Source organism: Solanum verrucosum, unplaced genomic scaffold (genome assembly GCF_900185275.1).
Source record: "Solanum verrucosum unplaced genomic scaffold, falcon-dt-bn FXZP01000264.1, whole genome shotgun sequence".
Lineage (NCBI taxonomy): Eukaryota > Viridiplantae > Streptophyta > Magnoliopsida > Solanales > Solanaceae > Solanum > Solanum verrucosum.
Window position 1 is genome coordinate 78,099 of NW_026020180.1, and position 16,161 is coordinate 94,259.

At 32.8% G+C, this 16,161-nt stretch overlaps 1 protein-coding gene and 1 pseudogene across 1 annotated transcript; one reads left to right on the forward strand and one right to left on the reverse strand.

The window, feature by feature from the left end:
• The first annotated feature begins 5,550 nt into the window (after positions 1-5,550).
• On the forward strand, positions 5,551-13,368 carry LOC125829193 (probable receptor-like protein kinase At5g59700; annotated as a pseudogene).
• Positions 13,369-13,608: 240 nt separating this feature from the next.
• Positions 13,609-15,931, reverse strand: LOC125829190 (U-box domain-containing protein 19-like). The gene has a single exon (XM_049508439.1). It carries the CDS (start codon positions 15,920-15,922, stop codon positions 13,865-13,867), a length of 2,058 nt encoding a protein of 685 aa, XP_049364396.1. The 5' UTR covers positions 15,923-15,931; the 3' UTR covers positions 13,609-13,864.
• Positions 15,932-16,161: the final 230 nt, after the last annotated feature.

Sequence of the window (16,161 nt, forward strand, 5' to 3'; positions counted from 1 at the left end):
ATTGATATTATTAAAAAATTGTTGCATTAGAGTATGATCATGTTAAGGAGTCAATGGACTAAATAACGGGTCTTTTTTTTCTTCAAATTATGAGATAAGTTGAATTGACCAACTTTGGAAGTTTGGGGGGTACAAAATCAAATCGAAAATCGAATCAAATCATAAATTGAGTCAAACTGAAGAAAAAAACTTGATTATGGTTTGGTATTGGAAATTTTTTTGAATATACTTGGGTTGGTTTAGTTTTAACTAAAAAAAGTCAATCTGAGACCAAACCAACCCGACATTATATATATAGTTTTTAAAATTTACTTTATATATAAAAGTATTTACTTTGATATAATTTCAAAATATTACTTAAAATTTTTCATAATTTTTATTTTTTAACATATTTTTTCCAAGTTATTTGAGATTTATAATTTTGAATGGTGCAATAAGGTCCATAGATATTAGTAATTCTATTAAAGCTCAATTCAAAATCAAATCAATATTAATGCTAACAAAAAAATTGATTCAACACTAAAAATGACAATAATATTGAATATTTGTTCTTTAATTTTACATTGGTTTAGACATTTAAAATTCATAACCTAATTTTGTTTTTTCTTTAATGTTTAATCATGTAATTAATACTTATTAGACTAATTTTAGCATGATTTAGTACTTTTAAACTATGATCCTTTTATGACTTATTAATTTGCAATATTTATTTTATGTGATTTCATTATTATTTTTTGTTGAATATTTTATTGTCATCACTCATCTCATATTTTATGTTATTCTCTTAAGCAACACCTTAGACAATTGTATTTTGGTTGGACTAAAGAAATATTTGGAGCACAATTTAATTAGTATATGTTTGTATTAATACTTTACAGAAAAAAAAATCTAAAAAAACCCAAGGTCTATTAGTTTGGCTTGATTTATAAATTTGAAAATTTGACACAAATGGTTTGATTTGAGTTTTATTAGTTTGATTTGGTTTATAAATTTAAAAATGGGATTTTTTTTTAAATGTCAATATTTTAACATTTAATAGGACTCATTGTCAATACTTTCAATATTTAGTAAAAATGTCAGAATTTTAGTTTAATATGTATCTTATTTAAGTTTTTATGATTTGTTTTATTTAAAGAATACAATTATTAAATAATAGAAAGGAGAAATTTAGGGGAGAGGAAATTTTAAAAAAGGAACAATTACTTAAACGTCTCATCAATTACAAAAATTCAAAACTAAATACAAATTCAAAAAAAAAAAAAAAAAACCACACAAAGAACTCATCCCACTTATTCATCAAATTTCTAGTATCGATTTTTAAATTTTCATTGATAATACTCAATTTCTGTTGAAATGAATTTGATTAAATCACGTTTTTTTTTATATCCAACCATGGCTTCAACGGATTAGATTTTAGAACCAAAATCAACTTTCGTGAAGAAGAAGTAAAAAAGAGAGAGAATCGGAGAAGAAGGTTGCAAAGAATGAGAGAATGGAGAAGAAGGTTGCAAAAATTGTATTCATATTAATTTTTGTTTGTCAATTGTTTTTCTTTTACTCAACATTTATATTTTTATTAAGAACATTGTAATTTTTTTTAGTTTGTAGTCATTCCAGTTGGTATGCCAAATTGATTTGTATTTCTTAAACATAGATGTATCATATCTCTTTCACAGTCAATTTGTTTTTTTTTAGAATATTGCATCATTAATTCCTCAACAGATTGTATTATTTTTATTATGTATGCTATTCTTTTATCAGAATCTTGTATCTTTCTTTAAACATATTCATATGTAATGATTAGATTATATTGTGATACAATGAATAATATTTTTGTAATACGAATAAAAGAAAAATACATTTGGCAGTTATGTAATACAATTTTGATTACTGGAATACAAATTTTAGTTTTCACTATGAAAGTAAAATACCAATTTTAATTTGAATGGTAAAGTGAGCACATAAAATACAAAAGTTGTTGATATACAATTATGATGAAAACATAATAAAAAAAAATTATAGACTTGTTGTCATTGAAATTGAGATTGAAATATGAAATGAGCACAATAAATACTCACATCAATCGAAATACAAAATTGACTTTGTTGGTATGTCATTATGATGAACACAAAAAAAAAATACAAAATATTCTGAATACAATGTGAGAGTTAAATACAAAATGATCACAGTAAAATACGCACCACAATATGATATTCAATTTTAATTTGAATGGTAAAGTGAGCACATAAAATATAAAAGTTGTTGGTACATAATAAAAAAGAAATATGTTGTCATTGAAAATTGAGATTGAAATACAAAATGAGCACAATAAATACTCATTTCAATTGAAATACAAATGTGACTTTGTTGGTATACCATTATGGTGAATACAAAATTAAAAAAAAGTAGAACTTGTTTGTAGATAAAGTGATATTGAAATACAAAATAAGCAAATTAAAATACAAAATTGTCGTCATTTGTGTTCAATAGAAAATTGTTGATTAAGTTGGATACCTCTAGTAATTCTCTTAGATTCTGCTATTGGAGCGTGATTTAGAGTTTATCAAATTCTAAATGTGATTTCAACTACAGACAACAATTTTAAACAAAAATAAATCTTAAAAAACGAATAAAGATGCATACCTCAATAAAAGGGATTGTGTGAATATCTTTATAAATATATTTTTCAATTTTTGAAAAAAAAAAAGGAAGAGAGAGAGGCGGATTTTGAAATGGAGAAGAATTGGAAGACGTAAATATGTTGCAAAAAAAAGAAAAAAAGAAAAAAAGAAGAAGATGAAAATATGAGAGAGAAAATATTCCCTTTATTTTAAACATATGATAGAGGATTAATTGGGAAATGTGTAATTAAGGTGAGATAAAGTAGGAAGTAAATTAGGATACATAAGCTTTTCTAAAATAATGACATTTTGACATTTTTACTAATATTTATAAAGTATGGAGGTTTTTACTAATTAAGTTAGACTTTTTGACTAATTTGCTAATTTTCCCTTTAAAAAATCCGACACAAATAGTTTAGTTCAATATTTGAAAAAATCAAATCAACCTGATCATGTACACCCTAGTCTGCATTATTCAATAATTAGTACAGTCCACCGGCCCATTGAATAAGAAAGGCCCAACAATTGTTTGCCCTCTATTTGAATAGTTTTGAGGCTCAATATTTGATCTCTTGCAAATATGAATTATTTTGAAATTTGAGTGAATAATATATGAAGTGATTCGAAATATTGAGAGCAACTCAAATTTATAATTTAAGCCTTTTTTTTTAGAGGAAATTTGAGTTAGATGAGATTGAAAAAAAGTAGCTTGCTGAGGAAGATGAACTTTTGCAACAATATAAATATTATATAAAGAGTGTGTATGTATTTATATACATCTCTGATCATAGTTATACATTACATAAATGATTATACATTTTTGATACATTACATATACATGCAACTATTTTAGTTAAAATAAAATCGTCATCTTTACGTAAGAAGCCCCTGTATTAGAGTGGGAAAACCATTTAACTCATAAACCCATTAATATTTTATTTTAATTAATGAAAAATAATTGATGCATAATAGTCTAATAAATAAGATTTCAGAGTGCTTATATTACACGTTCAAGTACGTGAGTAGCGATCTATTGATTTTGTAATCACTTTATATAAATTTTTGACTCTACTACTTGCTATAACGTTGTGCTAATAATAAGTCAACTCCAAAGTTTCCACATATTTAAACTAGGAAAACATACAAAAAATTAACGATGTATTCATTGACGTTCATTGTTTCTTCCATTTTTTTAAAAAAAATTCTTGGGGTTTATATATATATATATATATATTTCAATTTCCAGCCTTTTCCTCTTTGGCAACACAAGGGAAAAAGGAAAGAAGAAAAACCAATGAGGTTGAGTATTTTCATTTTAAATTTTATTTTATTGTTCTATTCTCTCTTTTATTCCTTAAAAACAAATACAAACTAATGATCGTATTATTTCTAATTAGGTGTGTTCACAATTTGATTTGAATCGATTCTTCTCTAACAAAAAAATAAATTAATTAAGCTGATCTTTCAAATGTTGGAACCAAATCAAATTAATAAAATTGACTTTTTATTATTTCGATTTTTGTCGGTTTTTTTCCTTTCTTAAAAATAAATGATAATATATTTCCAAGCATATTTTTCCATCATAACATTACAAAATCACTTACTCTTTAAGAAAAAAGAAAACATATATGCATCAAGTTATATATAGCTTCCTCCAAAAAAATCGTATGCATTATATTGTCCCATAATTTAGTCATTTCCAGGGATCATTATAAAAAAAATTACAATCATTTTTTGGGTAGAAAATTAAAGATCTAGTAGTAATGTACCAAGATATCTTCACAGTAATTGAATCAAACAATGGTGAATAATTAAAAGACTAAAAGACAAGTTATTTTGAATATGAAATAGATTTTTAGAATTGTCAAACAAAAAATTACAAATCAAATAAAAAAAATAAAAACAAATAACCGAATTACTATAAAGACAAACACCTAAATTAAGAATTAAGAGTCCGTTTGACTTGGTTATTTTTTTTAAAATCTAAAATCTAAAATCAAATCAAATTATTTAAAAGTAAAAATCAAAACAAAAAAGTATAAATCTTTTTATCGATTTAATTTGATTTTCGATTTTTCGTTAACACCCCTAATTCAGTAATTCTAATTATCTAGCAGATGGTTAATTAGTCGAGTCTTTGATAAAACAATTGGTATTTTGATATGTCCGGCATTTGTCTTTTATCACATCTGACTTAAGTTACTAATCTACAAATGTTAAATCAGCAAAAAATCTTAGATTTTTTATTAATTTTTTTTTTTTTGGTCTTATGTCATGTGATTGATTAACTAAGGCGAAATACATGAACAGTTCCTTAAATATGTCAATTTATTTCATTTAGACATTTAAATTCCGATGTTTTCTAATTGAGCATATGATTAGTGTTTCTATTAGACATTTTCGACTTATATTTTTAAAAAGTATTTGTGCATGTTCTCAAGCACCAATTATGTAAATATGATAACCACTTAAAGTATGTCACTTTTTTTAGTTATAAGCAGTAAAATCTAAGGCCTACTCTAATTGAGACTGACGAATATAATTAAAAAAAATGTTGCAGGATTTATGTGGTTAACTAATTTACTTCATATACTCTTGACTAGGCGTGCAAAAGTTTTTCCAGAATTTGAATAGTAATTTTCTAATAAGAATACTTTATTATTATGTGTTTAGATACTCAAATGGAACTTACTATAGTTCAAGTGTCTAAATAAAATTCATGAAAAATTTAAGAGATTGTGATGTATTCCGTCATTAAACAGTGTTATGCCCTACAATGGGTAACAAGAAAAATACCCTCTTTAGCCAAATGCATTCTCATTATTACTCTTTCATCTACTTGACTTCTTCTTCTTTCATGTGAAGAAAAAGTTATATAGCTCTCTATTTGATTGTGTTAATGTAGAGTACCCTTTAGCATTTCAAGAAAATGAATTGCTTCAAAGCACCATTATTAATCATATTCATCATGGTTTTCTCCATATCATTTGACTTTAGTTTTTTCTCAAATCAATAGTAGTTTCAACAAATGTGTCTTGGATTTAACATTTCTTCTTCATCATCAAGGGAGTCATGTACAACTTCAGACAACAAATGGGATGGTTTCTTAACTCACCCTTGTTGTGTATTACCTTTCAACAAATATTTACGAGCATTGGCGCGTTGGACAAACCAAACAAGACTTATCTTTCTCAATTCCACCCAACATATGGACTGTTTAACTTTGATGAATAACAATAGTTCTGATTCTTTTAGCTGTGGCATTGAGAAGTTGACTAGTGGTGTAGGAGGCTGCTCGGATTATTCAGAGATCGACGTTGTGAATGAGCTAGGAAGCAGATTGAATAGTCTGAGAGATGACTGTAGGCTAATGGATTTAGAAGGAGGATGCAATAAGTGTTTGAGGACATGGAGAGAAATGTTGATTGAAGCAAATACAATATGTGTGTGAAGATGAAGAAAAACATGCAGAGAGAAATTGAAGTTACATGACTTTGGGAAATATTATCTTGTATTGAACAGTGAACTCAAGTTGTTACATTATACACCTTGCCAAGTCAGCTCTAACTAACTATTAACAAATCACTAACTAACCAACTAACAACTTAGCTATCTAACAGAATTACTAACTGAACTAAGGCACATTAATACACTTTCCAAGTTCCTTTACACCCTCCCTCAAGCTAGGAGCTATGAAGATATTCTTCATGCCTAGCTTGGACATAAGATGACTATGTGAACATCTTCCAAGTGCTTTAGTAAACACATATGCAGGTTGATCTGCTGATGGTATATATGCAGTAGTGATCAAACCATCTTGAATCTTTTCTCTGGTGAAATGGCAATCAATGTCCAAATGTTTAGTCTTTTCGTGGAACACTGGATTTGCAGCAATCTGTAGGGCTGACTTACTATCAGAAAATAAGGAGATTGGAGTCATCAAATCTACCCCAAGTTCCTGCAGCAATCCTGTTAACCAACCACCTCTGCAACTGAGGATGCCATCGCTCTGCACTCAGCTTCTGCTGAACTCCTAGATACAGTGACTTGTTTTTTTTACTTCCAAGATATAGAGATGTACCATACTGCACTAGGTAGCCTGTAATTGACCTCCTGCTATTTACACAGGAACCCCAATATGCATCACAGTACACCTTCAATTGTGCTCCCTTTTCTGCTGACATTAGAATTCCCAAACCTGATGCCTGTTTGACATACTTTACCACCCTCATTGTTGCTTCCATATGAGTGGTCTTAGAAGAATGCATGAATTGGCTCAGGCACTGCACAACAAATGTTATGTCAGGTCTGGTAGTAGTTAAGTATAGCAACCTCCCTATTAATCTTTGGTATTCTACAGGGTCTCCTAAGGACTTATCTTCATGTGTGGGTGCTACATGTTGGTCAAAAACCAGTATAGTCAGCTTTTGAACGCAAAATGTATAACCCATCCTCTTCTTTACCATTGTCCTTCTTGGTGAACAAAGAGTAGTCTCTAGTTCTTTGTTTAAAACCTGCTGATAGTAGTGCTGAGGTTAGCTTGATGTTCCATTGCCGAGAAGCTTGATTTAAACCATACAATGACTTCAACAACTTGCACACTTTCCCACTGTTAGAGTCAATTTCTTCAATACCATCAGGAATAGTCATAAACACTTCCTCATAGAGATGTCCTTGTAGAAAGGCATTGTACACATCCATTTGATATAACACCCACTGTTTGGATGCAGCAAGGGACATTACTGCTCTCACAGTAGATATTTTAACAACAGGTGAAAATGTTTCTTGATAGTCCAAACCTTCCTTCTGATTATACCCCTTAGCGACTAGCCTTGCTTTCAGTTTTTCAATCTCTCCATTTGCTTTGTACTTGATCTTATAAACCCATCTACACCCTATGGGTTTTTTTTTCTTTAGGAAGTGTAACTACCTCCCAAGTATGGTTGTCTTCCAAGGCCTGTATTTCTGTTTTCATGGCTTGTACCCATCTCTGATCATTGGCAGCCTCTGCATAACTATGTGGTTCTACTTCTGCGGATAGCTTTGACACAAGACTTTGGTATTTAGCTGATAAACTAGTATAATCTATGTTTGATGCAATAGAGTACAAACATTTGGTGGAACCAGCTCTAGTCACATAATCCTTATGCCATTGGGAGGTTTGGATTGTCTAGTGGACTGTCTTACAGGTAATACTGCTAGTTCAGGAGGAGGCAACTGAAGCATTTGTGGAGGACATTCAGCATGTTCTTCAGTAGGCATCCCAAGTATCACTGTGTCATCAGTGTGCAGGTGAGGCTGAAATATTAAAGGCTGTTGAAAAACTAAGTCATCATAATAAAATTGATCATGTATTCTTAAACAGCTCTGTTGGTCAGTCAGACTTTCTTTAAAAGGAAATATAGTCTCCATGAAAGCAACATCTCTATTGATAAAAAATAATCTATTCTCAAGATCATAAAACTTGTATCCTTTCTGGGAGGAACTATAACCAACAAGTATAGACCTAATAGCTCTTGGTCTAAACTTGTCTTTCTGTGTAAAGTAAGTAACAAAACATAGGCAGCCTATTACTCTCATATGAAGCAATGAAGGAGCCTTGTTATATAGGACCTCATAAGGAGACTTATTCTGTAGTACAATGGAAGGTATCCTATTTAAAACATACACAACAGCCTCCACACATAATCCCCAAAATTTGTCAGGTAAATCACTTTGAAACTTAATTGCCCTTACAATTTCTAAGATATGCCTATGCCTCTTCTCCACTACACCATTTTGTTGTGGTGTATATGGACAAGAACTTTGATGAATTACACCATGTTTCTGAAACAACTCTCTACAACCATGGTTAAAAAACTCAGCCCCATTATCAGACCTCATTATTTTAATTTTCCTGTCAAATTGAGTCTCCACTTGAAGAAAAAAATTGTTTAACAAGGTAAGAACATCTGATTTAAGTCTCATCAAAAAAATCATGTCCACCTAGAATGATCATCAACAATTGTCAAGAAATATCTCATTCCATCATGTGTTTCCAATTTATATGGTTCCCAAACATCCATATGCAACAACTTAAAAATAGAAGTAGCTTTACTAACACTATGTGAAAAAGGCAATCTAGTTTGTCTTGCAATGGGACAAACTTCACAATTATTAACTACAAAAGTTTTATTAGCATGAAACATAGGTATCTTCCTCAAGACACTCATTGGTATATGACATAACCTATGATGTCAGGTCACTGCATCAACTCCTGATTGTGTTGTCGCAACCAAATACTTTTGCTGCATTATTTCCAGCTTTTGAATGCAAAATGTATAACCCATCCTCTTCCTTACCAATCCCCCTCACCTTCCCAGATGTGAGGTCCTGAAATATACAACAATTTGGAAAGAAAGTAGCACTACAATTTAACTCCTTTGTCATTTTTAAGATTGACATGAGATTAAACTTGAAGGCTGGCACACAAAGGACATTTTTAAGAACATCACCTTTCTCTAAGTGGTAATCACCAACATGAGAAACTCTAGCTGAAACACCTGTTGGTAACTGCACATGTCCTGCATTCTCTATCAAACCTGTACTTTGTAAGTGTTTATGATCTCCTAACATGTGATTGGAAGCACCTGTGTCAATTATCCACTTCACAGAGATATCCTGGTGAGAAAGAATATTACATGTCATATTAGCACAACCACTAGAATTCCCTCCAAGATCTTCAATGCTGGTCCTATTAAGCATGTCAAGGAGTTGTTGATGCTGATGAGGAGTAAACTGCAATTGTTGGTACTGATTTGTGGGAAATTGGTGGTGCTGCTGATTGTAATAATGATGCTGTTGTGGTTGGGTAAAATGAGTGTGTTGTGGAGTCCACTCATGTTGACCTGCGTTATTAGAAAAACAATGTGTGTTGTCTAAAACAGGGCCTGCTACTACATTGGCAGTTGTCCTCTTCCCCTTAAAATCTGTTGGATATCCATGGAGCCTGTAACAATTAATTTTGAGGTGTCCAGTGTTATGGCAGTGATCACATTTCATTAGCTTGAAACAATCAGCCTTTAGATGTCCCTTTGTGTGGCAGTGATCACAATGTGCATTTGGATTGTAAGGTTTCTTACGTTTGGATGGAAATCCATTATTTTGCTTTGTAAACATGGTTGTTGGATGTGTATTGTCGTATAGGACTCGACCTGAACCTACAACAATTCGCTGACTCTCATCTTGATTAATCATTGCATACACTTGATTGACATTAGGCACCTGTTACATCATCAATATCTGGCTTCTAGCTTGACCATAATGATCATTCAAACCCATTAGAAACTGAAGTACTCTTTGATACTGTAAACGTTCAAAAAATTCTCTCGATTTTGGACAATTACATGAAGGTGGTGGAATGATCGAATCGTATTCATCCCACAGATCCTTGAGTTTAGAATAGTAAACAGACACTGATGAAACACATTGAACAGAGGTGAAAATCTCCTTATGCAATTGAAAAGTCCTAGAGCTATTGATTTTGTCAAAACTTTCACGTAAATCCTCCCAAATCAAATGAGTGTTTGAGTAAAAAAGAATACCTCCTAGCAGATCCTTTCCAACATTACTTATGATCCACGAAACAACAATGGCATTACAACGATCCCACAATCACGCCAAATCTCCTTCGAATTGATCACGACTAACAGATCCATCGATAAAGCCTAATTTTTTTTTACCAAGCAAAGCCAATTTCATTGCTCTACTCCATAGCGTGTAGTTATCAGATCCGGTAAACATGATTCCCACAGATAAGGAACCAGGTGCATTAGACGGATGCATACATAAAGGATGATGATGATCAATTGTCACCGATGTCGTCGAATCAGCTAAATTATCACCATTAGAAGGAATCACCATTGAAGGAAGACGAAATCAAAAAAATAAACTGCAAAACTCCTACGAATTGAAGACGAAATCAGAAACAAATTGCAAAACTCCTATGATTCTTCTCAGAACATGAAGAAATTGAATCGATCTGCAAATCTCTTATATTTCTTTGTTGAACGTGAAGAAATCTCTTGTGATTTGCACTGTCGATAGCTCTGATACCATGTTGATTGAAGCAAATACAATATGTGTGTGAAGATGAAGAAAAACTTGCAGAGAGAAATTGAAGTTACATGACTTTGGGAAATATTATCTTGTATTGAACAATGAACTCAAGCAGAGGCGTATCTAGAGGGGGTTTCGTGGGTTCACGTGAACCCATGCTCCCCTCTCTAGATTATATATAGTAGTGTTATATTTTTAAAAAAATATTTAAATATAGAGGTGTGAACCCACATTAAAAGTAGCATATAATAATATGACGATGATTGGGTGCACCTCTCTCAGCAAAGATAGAAATTTAAATCTTATATCTATCTTATTTTTATTAGTAACACCCCTCCAAGTGGTTATCGGTAACACTTTTGATGTTTCAATAAATTTTTCTTTTGTTTTTTTGCTTTAATCTTTCAAAATTTTCAAGTGTGTAACATTGGAAATTCCTAAAAAAAATTAGCACGGTATAATTTTTATATAATTAAATTAAATGTGTATATTAAAATTTAAAATTAGTAGTATTATATATGTTGGACCTATAATTTTTAAAATTTAATAGTTCAGTGTTAAGAACGTAAAGGTCAAACCGATCAAACTTATATCTTAAATGCACATTTTTGTAATAGTGCACCCATCCTTCCAAAATCCTGGATTCGGCTCTGAACTCAAGTTGTTACATTTATACACCTTGCCAAGTCAGCTCTAACTAACTATTAACAAATCACTAACTAACCAACTAATCACATTACATAATTAAATCAGCTTAGCTATCTAACAGAATTACTAACTGAACTAAGGCACATTAATACACTTTCCAAGTTCCTTTACAAGAAATAGATTCCACGTCGAAAAATGATTCGATGAAACTTGAAGATGACATTTGTAGATTTAGTATGCTGATTTTGTTAATAAATCAAAGAGTTGCTGATGAGAGTTGGATTGACAAGATCTTTCATTGCCTAAGAGACAACTCTCTCTCTTTAGGTAAGTTTACTTTACTTCCTGTTATAAACATATACAAGTTTTTCTAGTCCAAGTTTTTAAAATTTATCTATGGTCTTGATTGATCATTGTACTGTGCAGCATCGTCTGCAGATGAGAGTGGAAATGAGACGATACATAGTACTAAGTTTAAAACAGGTAAATCTTGAAATCCATATTCCATAAACATTAGTGATATTGCTGAGTTTCAGGACAAAAGAGTGTGTTTATTGTTAAGCATTGGTTAAATATGCAGATCTTTCGATTCTAATTGGTGGTGTAGTGGGGATGGTGTTAGTAGTAATCGTTGCGTTGTGGATCTATGTGAAAAGGAAGGCCGAGGTTAAATCATCAAGTGAAAGATATAGTAATCCCTCTACACATAACAATCATTGTTCCGAGGGTTTTAGCTTTTTCTAATTCTGCTTTATGTTGATGATGATCAGATGAATCTTACTCTGAAGAATCAAGCTATCGTAGACTATCACTTAAAGAAATTTACTCCGCAACTGACAGTCTCAGCATGTCCAACTTCATAGGTCAAGGCATAGCTGGTAAGTCACAATCGAACGTTGTAGTAGTTGACATCATATTAGTAACATGCATAAATCAGATATGATCATGTTTTACAGGAAAAGTATACAAAGGAATTTTAGCAGATAGACAACATGTGGCAATTAAGCACATAATTAAGGATGAACAGATGGAAACATTTGTTAGAGAAGTTACAAGTCTCTCTCATATCAAACATCCGAACCTCGTATCCCTGCTAGGACACTATGATGCACCAAATGAATGTTTTCTAGTTTATGAGCTATGCCACAATGGAAATCTTTCCGAATGGCTATTTGGTATGTTTTTGCTCTTTGAGCATTTCTCTTATCTTTGTTGATCTAAATTGTATAGTGTCCTGATATCAACACCCCTGCTGAGCAGGTAAAAGTAAATATCTCTCGTGGAGACAAAGACTAGAAATTGCACTTGATTGTGCTCGTGGTCTCCTCTTTCTCCACTCGTATCCTCATGGATCAATCGTTCACCGGGATATCAAGGTAAAATCTTATTTTACATCCATAATCTGTCTTCCATTTTCTTTAAAAAAAACTCAGTTATGTTTCCTTTTTTTGGTGAAATTTTGCAGCCAGCAAACATTCTTCTATCTGCTAGCTTTGAAGCCAAACTCTCAGACTTTGGTTTGTCCAAAATTATTAGCATTGGACACTCATATGCTAGCTCAGAAGTGAGAGGAACCTATGGTTATGTTGATCCTGAGAATCAAAAGAACCGTCACGTTAATTCTTATGGTGATGTCTATAGCTTTGGGATAGTACTGCTACAACTTTTATCTGGACAAAGGGTTATCAACTTGGATTTGAAGAATCCAATGCCTCTAAGTAAAATGGTAAACATATTAACTCCTCCATTTTCTCTTGCATTCCTTTCAAGTTTTTTCTTAACGCGTCTTTTTGAATCATAGGCGAAAAACTTGACTAAAGGTGGGAACATCAAAGAATTTGCTGATCCCAAACTGGAGGGGAAGTTCTCAATGGAGGCATTTGAACTTGTTCTTAAGCTAGCTTTGACTAGCATAGGGCTTAAGCAGCAAAGACCATCCATGGAACAGGTGGTTGTTAAACTCGAAGAGGCTCTCGATTTTTCAACGTCAGTCCATCCTTAGTGCACATTCTCATGTACAATTAACTTTCATTTCATCCTACCCGAGAACTCAAAGGCGAATCTAGAATTTATAGTTAATGGTTCCTATTGAACTCGCTGAAGATCCGCCTCTGCCAAGGTTGTACAATTACTTAAGTTTCCTCTTATACACATTTTGATCTCGATTGGGTGCCTACCAGAAGATGAAACTGAACAATCAAAGATAAAACAAGTACGCTGATTGTATATTTGTACCAACTGATTCAGATAAGATAATGCTTATTATTTATTCGAAGATTACAACGATTGATGTTTACATGAACAACAATTCACATTAACATCAGAAAGTATAGAGATACAAGTAAAACTATATAAAGCTTCATTCAAAAAACCAGAAGCTGCAGCAGTGTAGTGTGACTAGCTCTTAAAAACTTGAGCCGATATCACCAGTAATGGAAAATGACACTAAAGCATCCTACACCATGGTGTATATATACATGTTGGATGCTTGTAAATAATTACCACACATTAATGAATTGATCCTCTATAAAAACTGGAGTGATCAAGCCAGATGAGGTCTTCTCGTTGTACTCGTGCAAGATTCTGATGAGTGTACTAGCTTTCTTGCTTGCTTTTGAGTTGCCTTCAGCCAGGAGGGAATATAACGGTCCCATGAGAGATGAGTTCTTTACTAAAACAGGAACTGCATCTGCTCCACCATTGATACACAAAGCCAGCAACAATGAGACACAGTACTCCTTGGATGCCCTTGAATTGCAAGAACTTAGAACATTGACAATAATAGGCAAAGCTCCAGCATAAAGAACAGCCATTGCTCCGTCTAGCCTTTCAGAAAGCGTTGTTAAAACTGCTAAAGAATCTGTAATGAGATCTTCCCTTTCGAAAGATTTCAACAGATTAACCACCAAGGGGACTAATCCAGCAGCAATCACTCTCCAGTGGTTTTCGGGGCGCATTAGGAGGCCAAAAATGGTGACCAAGGCATTCTTTTTTCCTCTGTCAGTGCCATTTCTTAGCAACTCCAAAAGTGATGGAATGAACTCTGGATTTTCTCCCATCATTTTACGGTACTCTTCTACTGATGTAAGGTAGAATAATGTACCAGCTGCGTGCTGTCGAGCTTCCATCTTTAGCCCTCCTTTCAACACATCAAGTATCAAGAACAAACCTCCATTTCCAACAATTGTGCTTTTGCATTTAGAGTTCTTTGAGAGGTTCAGTAGAGTAGCCATTGCATTCTCTTGACAAGAAGAATCCCTTGAAGTAACAAGATTCAGAAGAGGTGGGATTACACCAGCTTCCACCAAACAAGACCTGTTAAAAATGCTTGTTTTAGTGAGCAAACGAATCTCGAAAGCAGCCTTATTTTGCTGTTCCATTGTTCCAGCAACCAGCCTGCCTACTAGAAAACTTGCAAGCAACTTCATAGCCTGCTCATTAGCCACACTGCTTGAACCAACAAATCTTCCAGCATCACGATTTCGCCTACCAGTCTCCACAAATGGAATACCATTCGCGGAGCAATACTGCTTGATTAAAACCTTCAAAGCTAAATTAGGAACCAAATCAATACTTGTTAACCTCTCACCAGTCTTTGGACAAGTGGAGTTTCCAGCTCTGAACCATTTCAGAATCAAAGCCCGATCATACGTATGACCTGAGGCTATTGTCACTGGATCACTCATGATTTCAAGTGTAATTGGACACCTGAAATCATCAAGATTCAAGAACCTGATGACTTGATCTGCATTAGTACTGCCTCCATTGATTTGTCTGCCTGCTCCATTATCCAATACATCAAACAGAGTTCCCCTGCAGTATATCATGAACCCCATTAAGCTACTAAGGATCCCCATATCTCTCTTCTCCTCAGTATTCCCCTCCAACAACATCTCATTATCCAAGAACTTAACTTCTCTATTACACGCGCTCCAACGTTTAATCCCTAAATAATCAAGAACCCTTTTCAGATCATGTGATTCAGGAACAATTCCATCTTCAAGTTGATCCAAAATCTTCAAAACATTCACTTGCATTCTCACATCATCCATTTCCACTTCAAACTTCAACTTAACAGCTTGATTCCTCACAAACTCAACCACTTCTTGACCCTCCACAGAAACATCCATTTCCTTCAAAGGAAGAACATCAAGTGCCACAGCAACAGCTCTTGCCAGCATCTGAAACTGGCAAGAGACATCCTCGGATTTTGCTAAAATCCATATTCTTGAATCTTCTCTGCTACAATCATCCAACAAGAAATGAAACTTCTGGAAGATAAAATGAATCTCAGATAAGCTCACAATACTTGAATTGGCAAATCTTGAAACCCCATTTGGGATTTCTTTAAGAACAATGAGAATATCCTCAATTAAACGAATCGAATTCCTAACAGTCTTCTTATTGGTATAAAAAGTTCTTGACTTGTATTCACATATTGTTTGGCCTAATTGAATCAAAGATGCAACAAGGCTAGAAAAACATACTGTTTCACTAGGACGAATAGCCGGAAAATTCAAAATCCGGCGAATGAATTCGTTAGATTTGTTGATCATTGAGATAAAAAAAATATCAAGAAAACACAAAGATCAAATCTTAAAAAGTATATATGAACAAAAGGGGAAAAAATGTGTATGGACTTATGTGAACAACGTTTTAGTAGATTTTGTGTATGATATTGTTAAAGTAGTTGGCACTTTATATATAAGTTATTAGTTGAAAAAAATGTATGGGGACACGTGTTAAAAGATAAGTGGTGATTAGTGATCGAACGGTTAAAATTTGTGACAATTAT

What these genes read in the sequence shown, in the direction of transcription:
- LOC125829190 (XM_049508439.1), bottom strand. Translation starts at nt 15,922, where the DNA reads ATGATCAACAAATCTAACGAATTCATTCGCCGGATTTTGAATTTTCCG.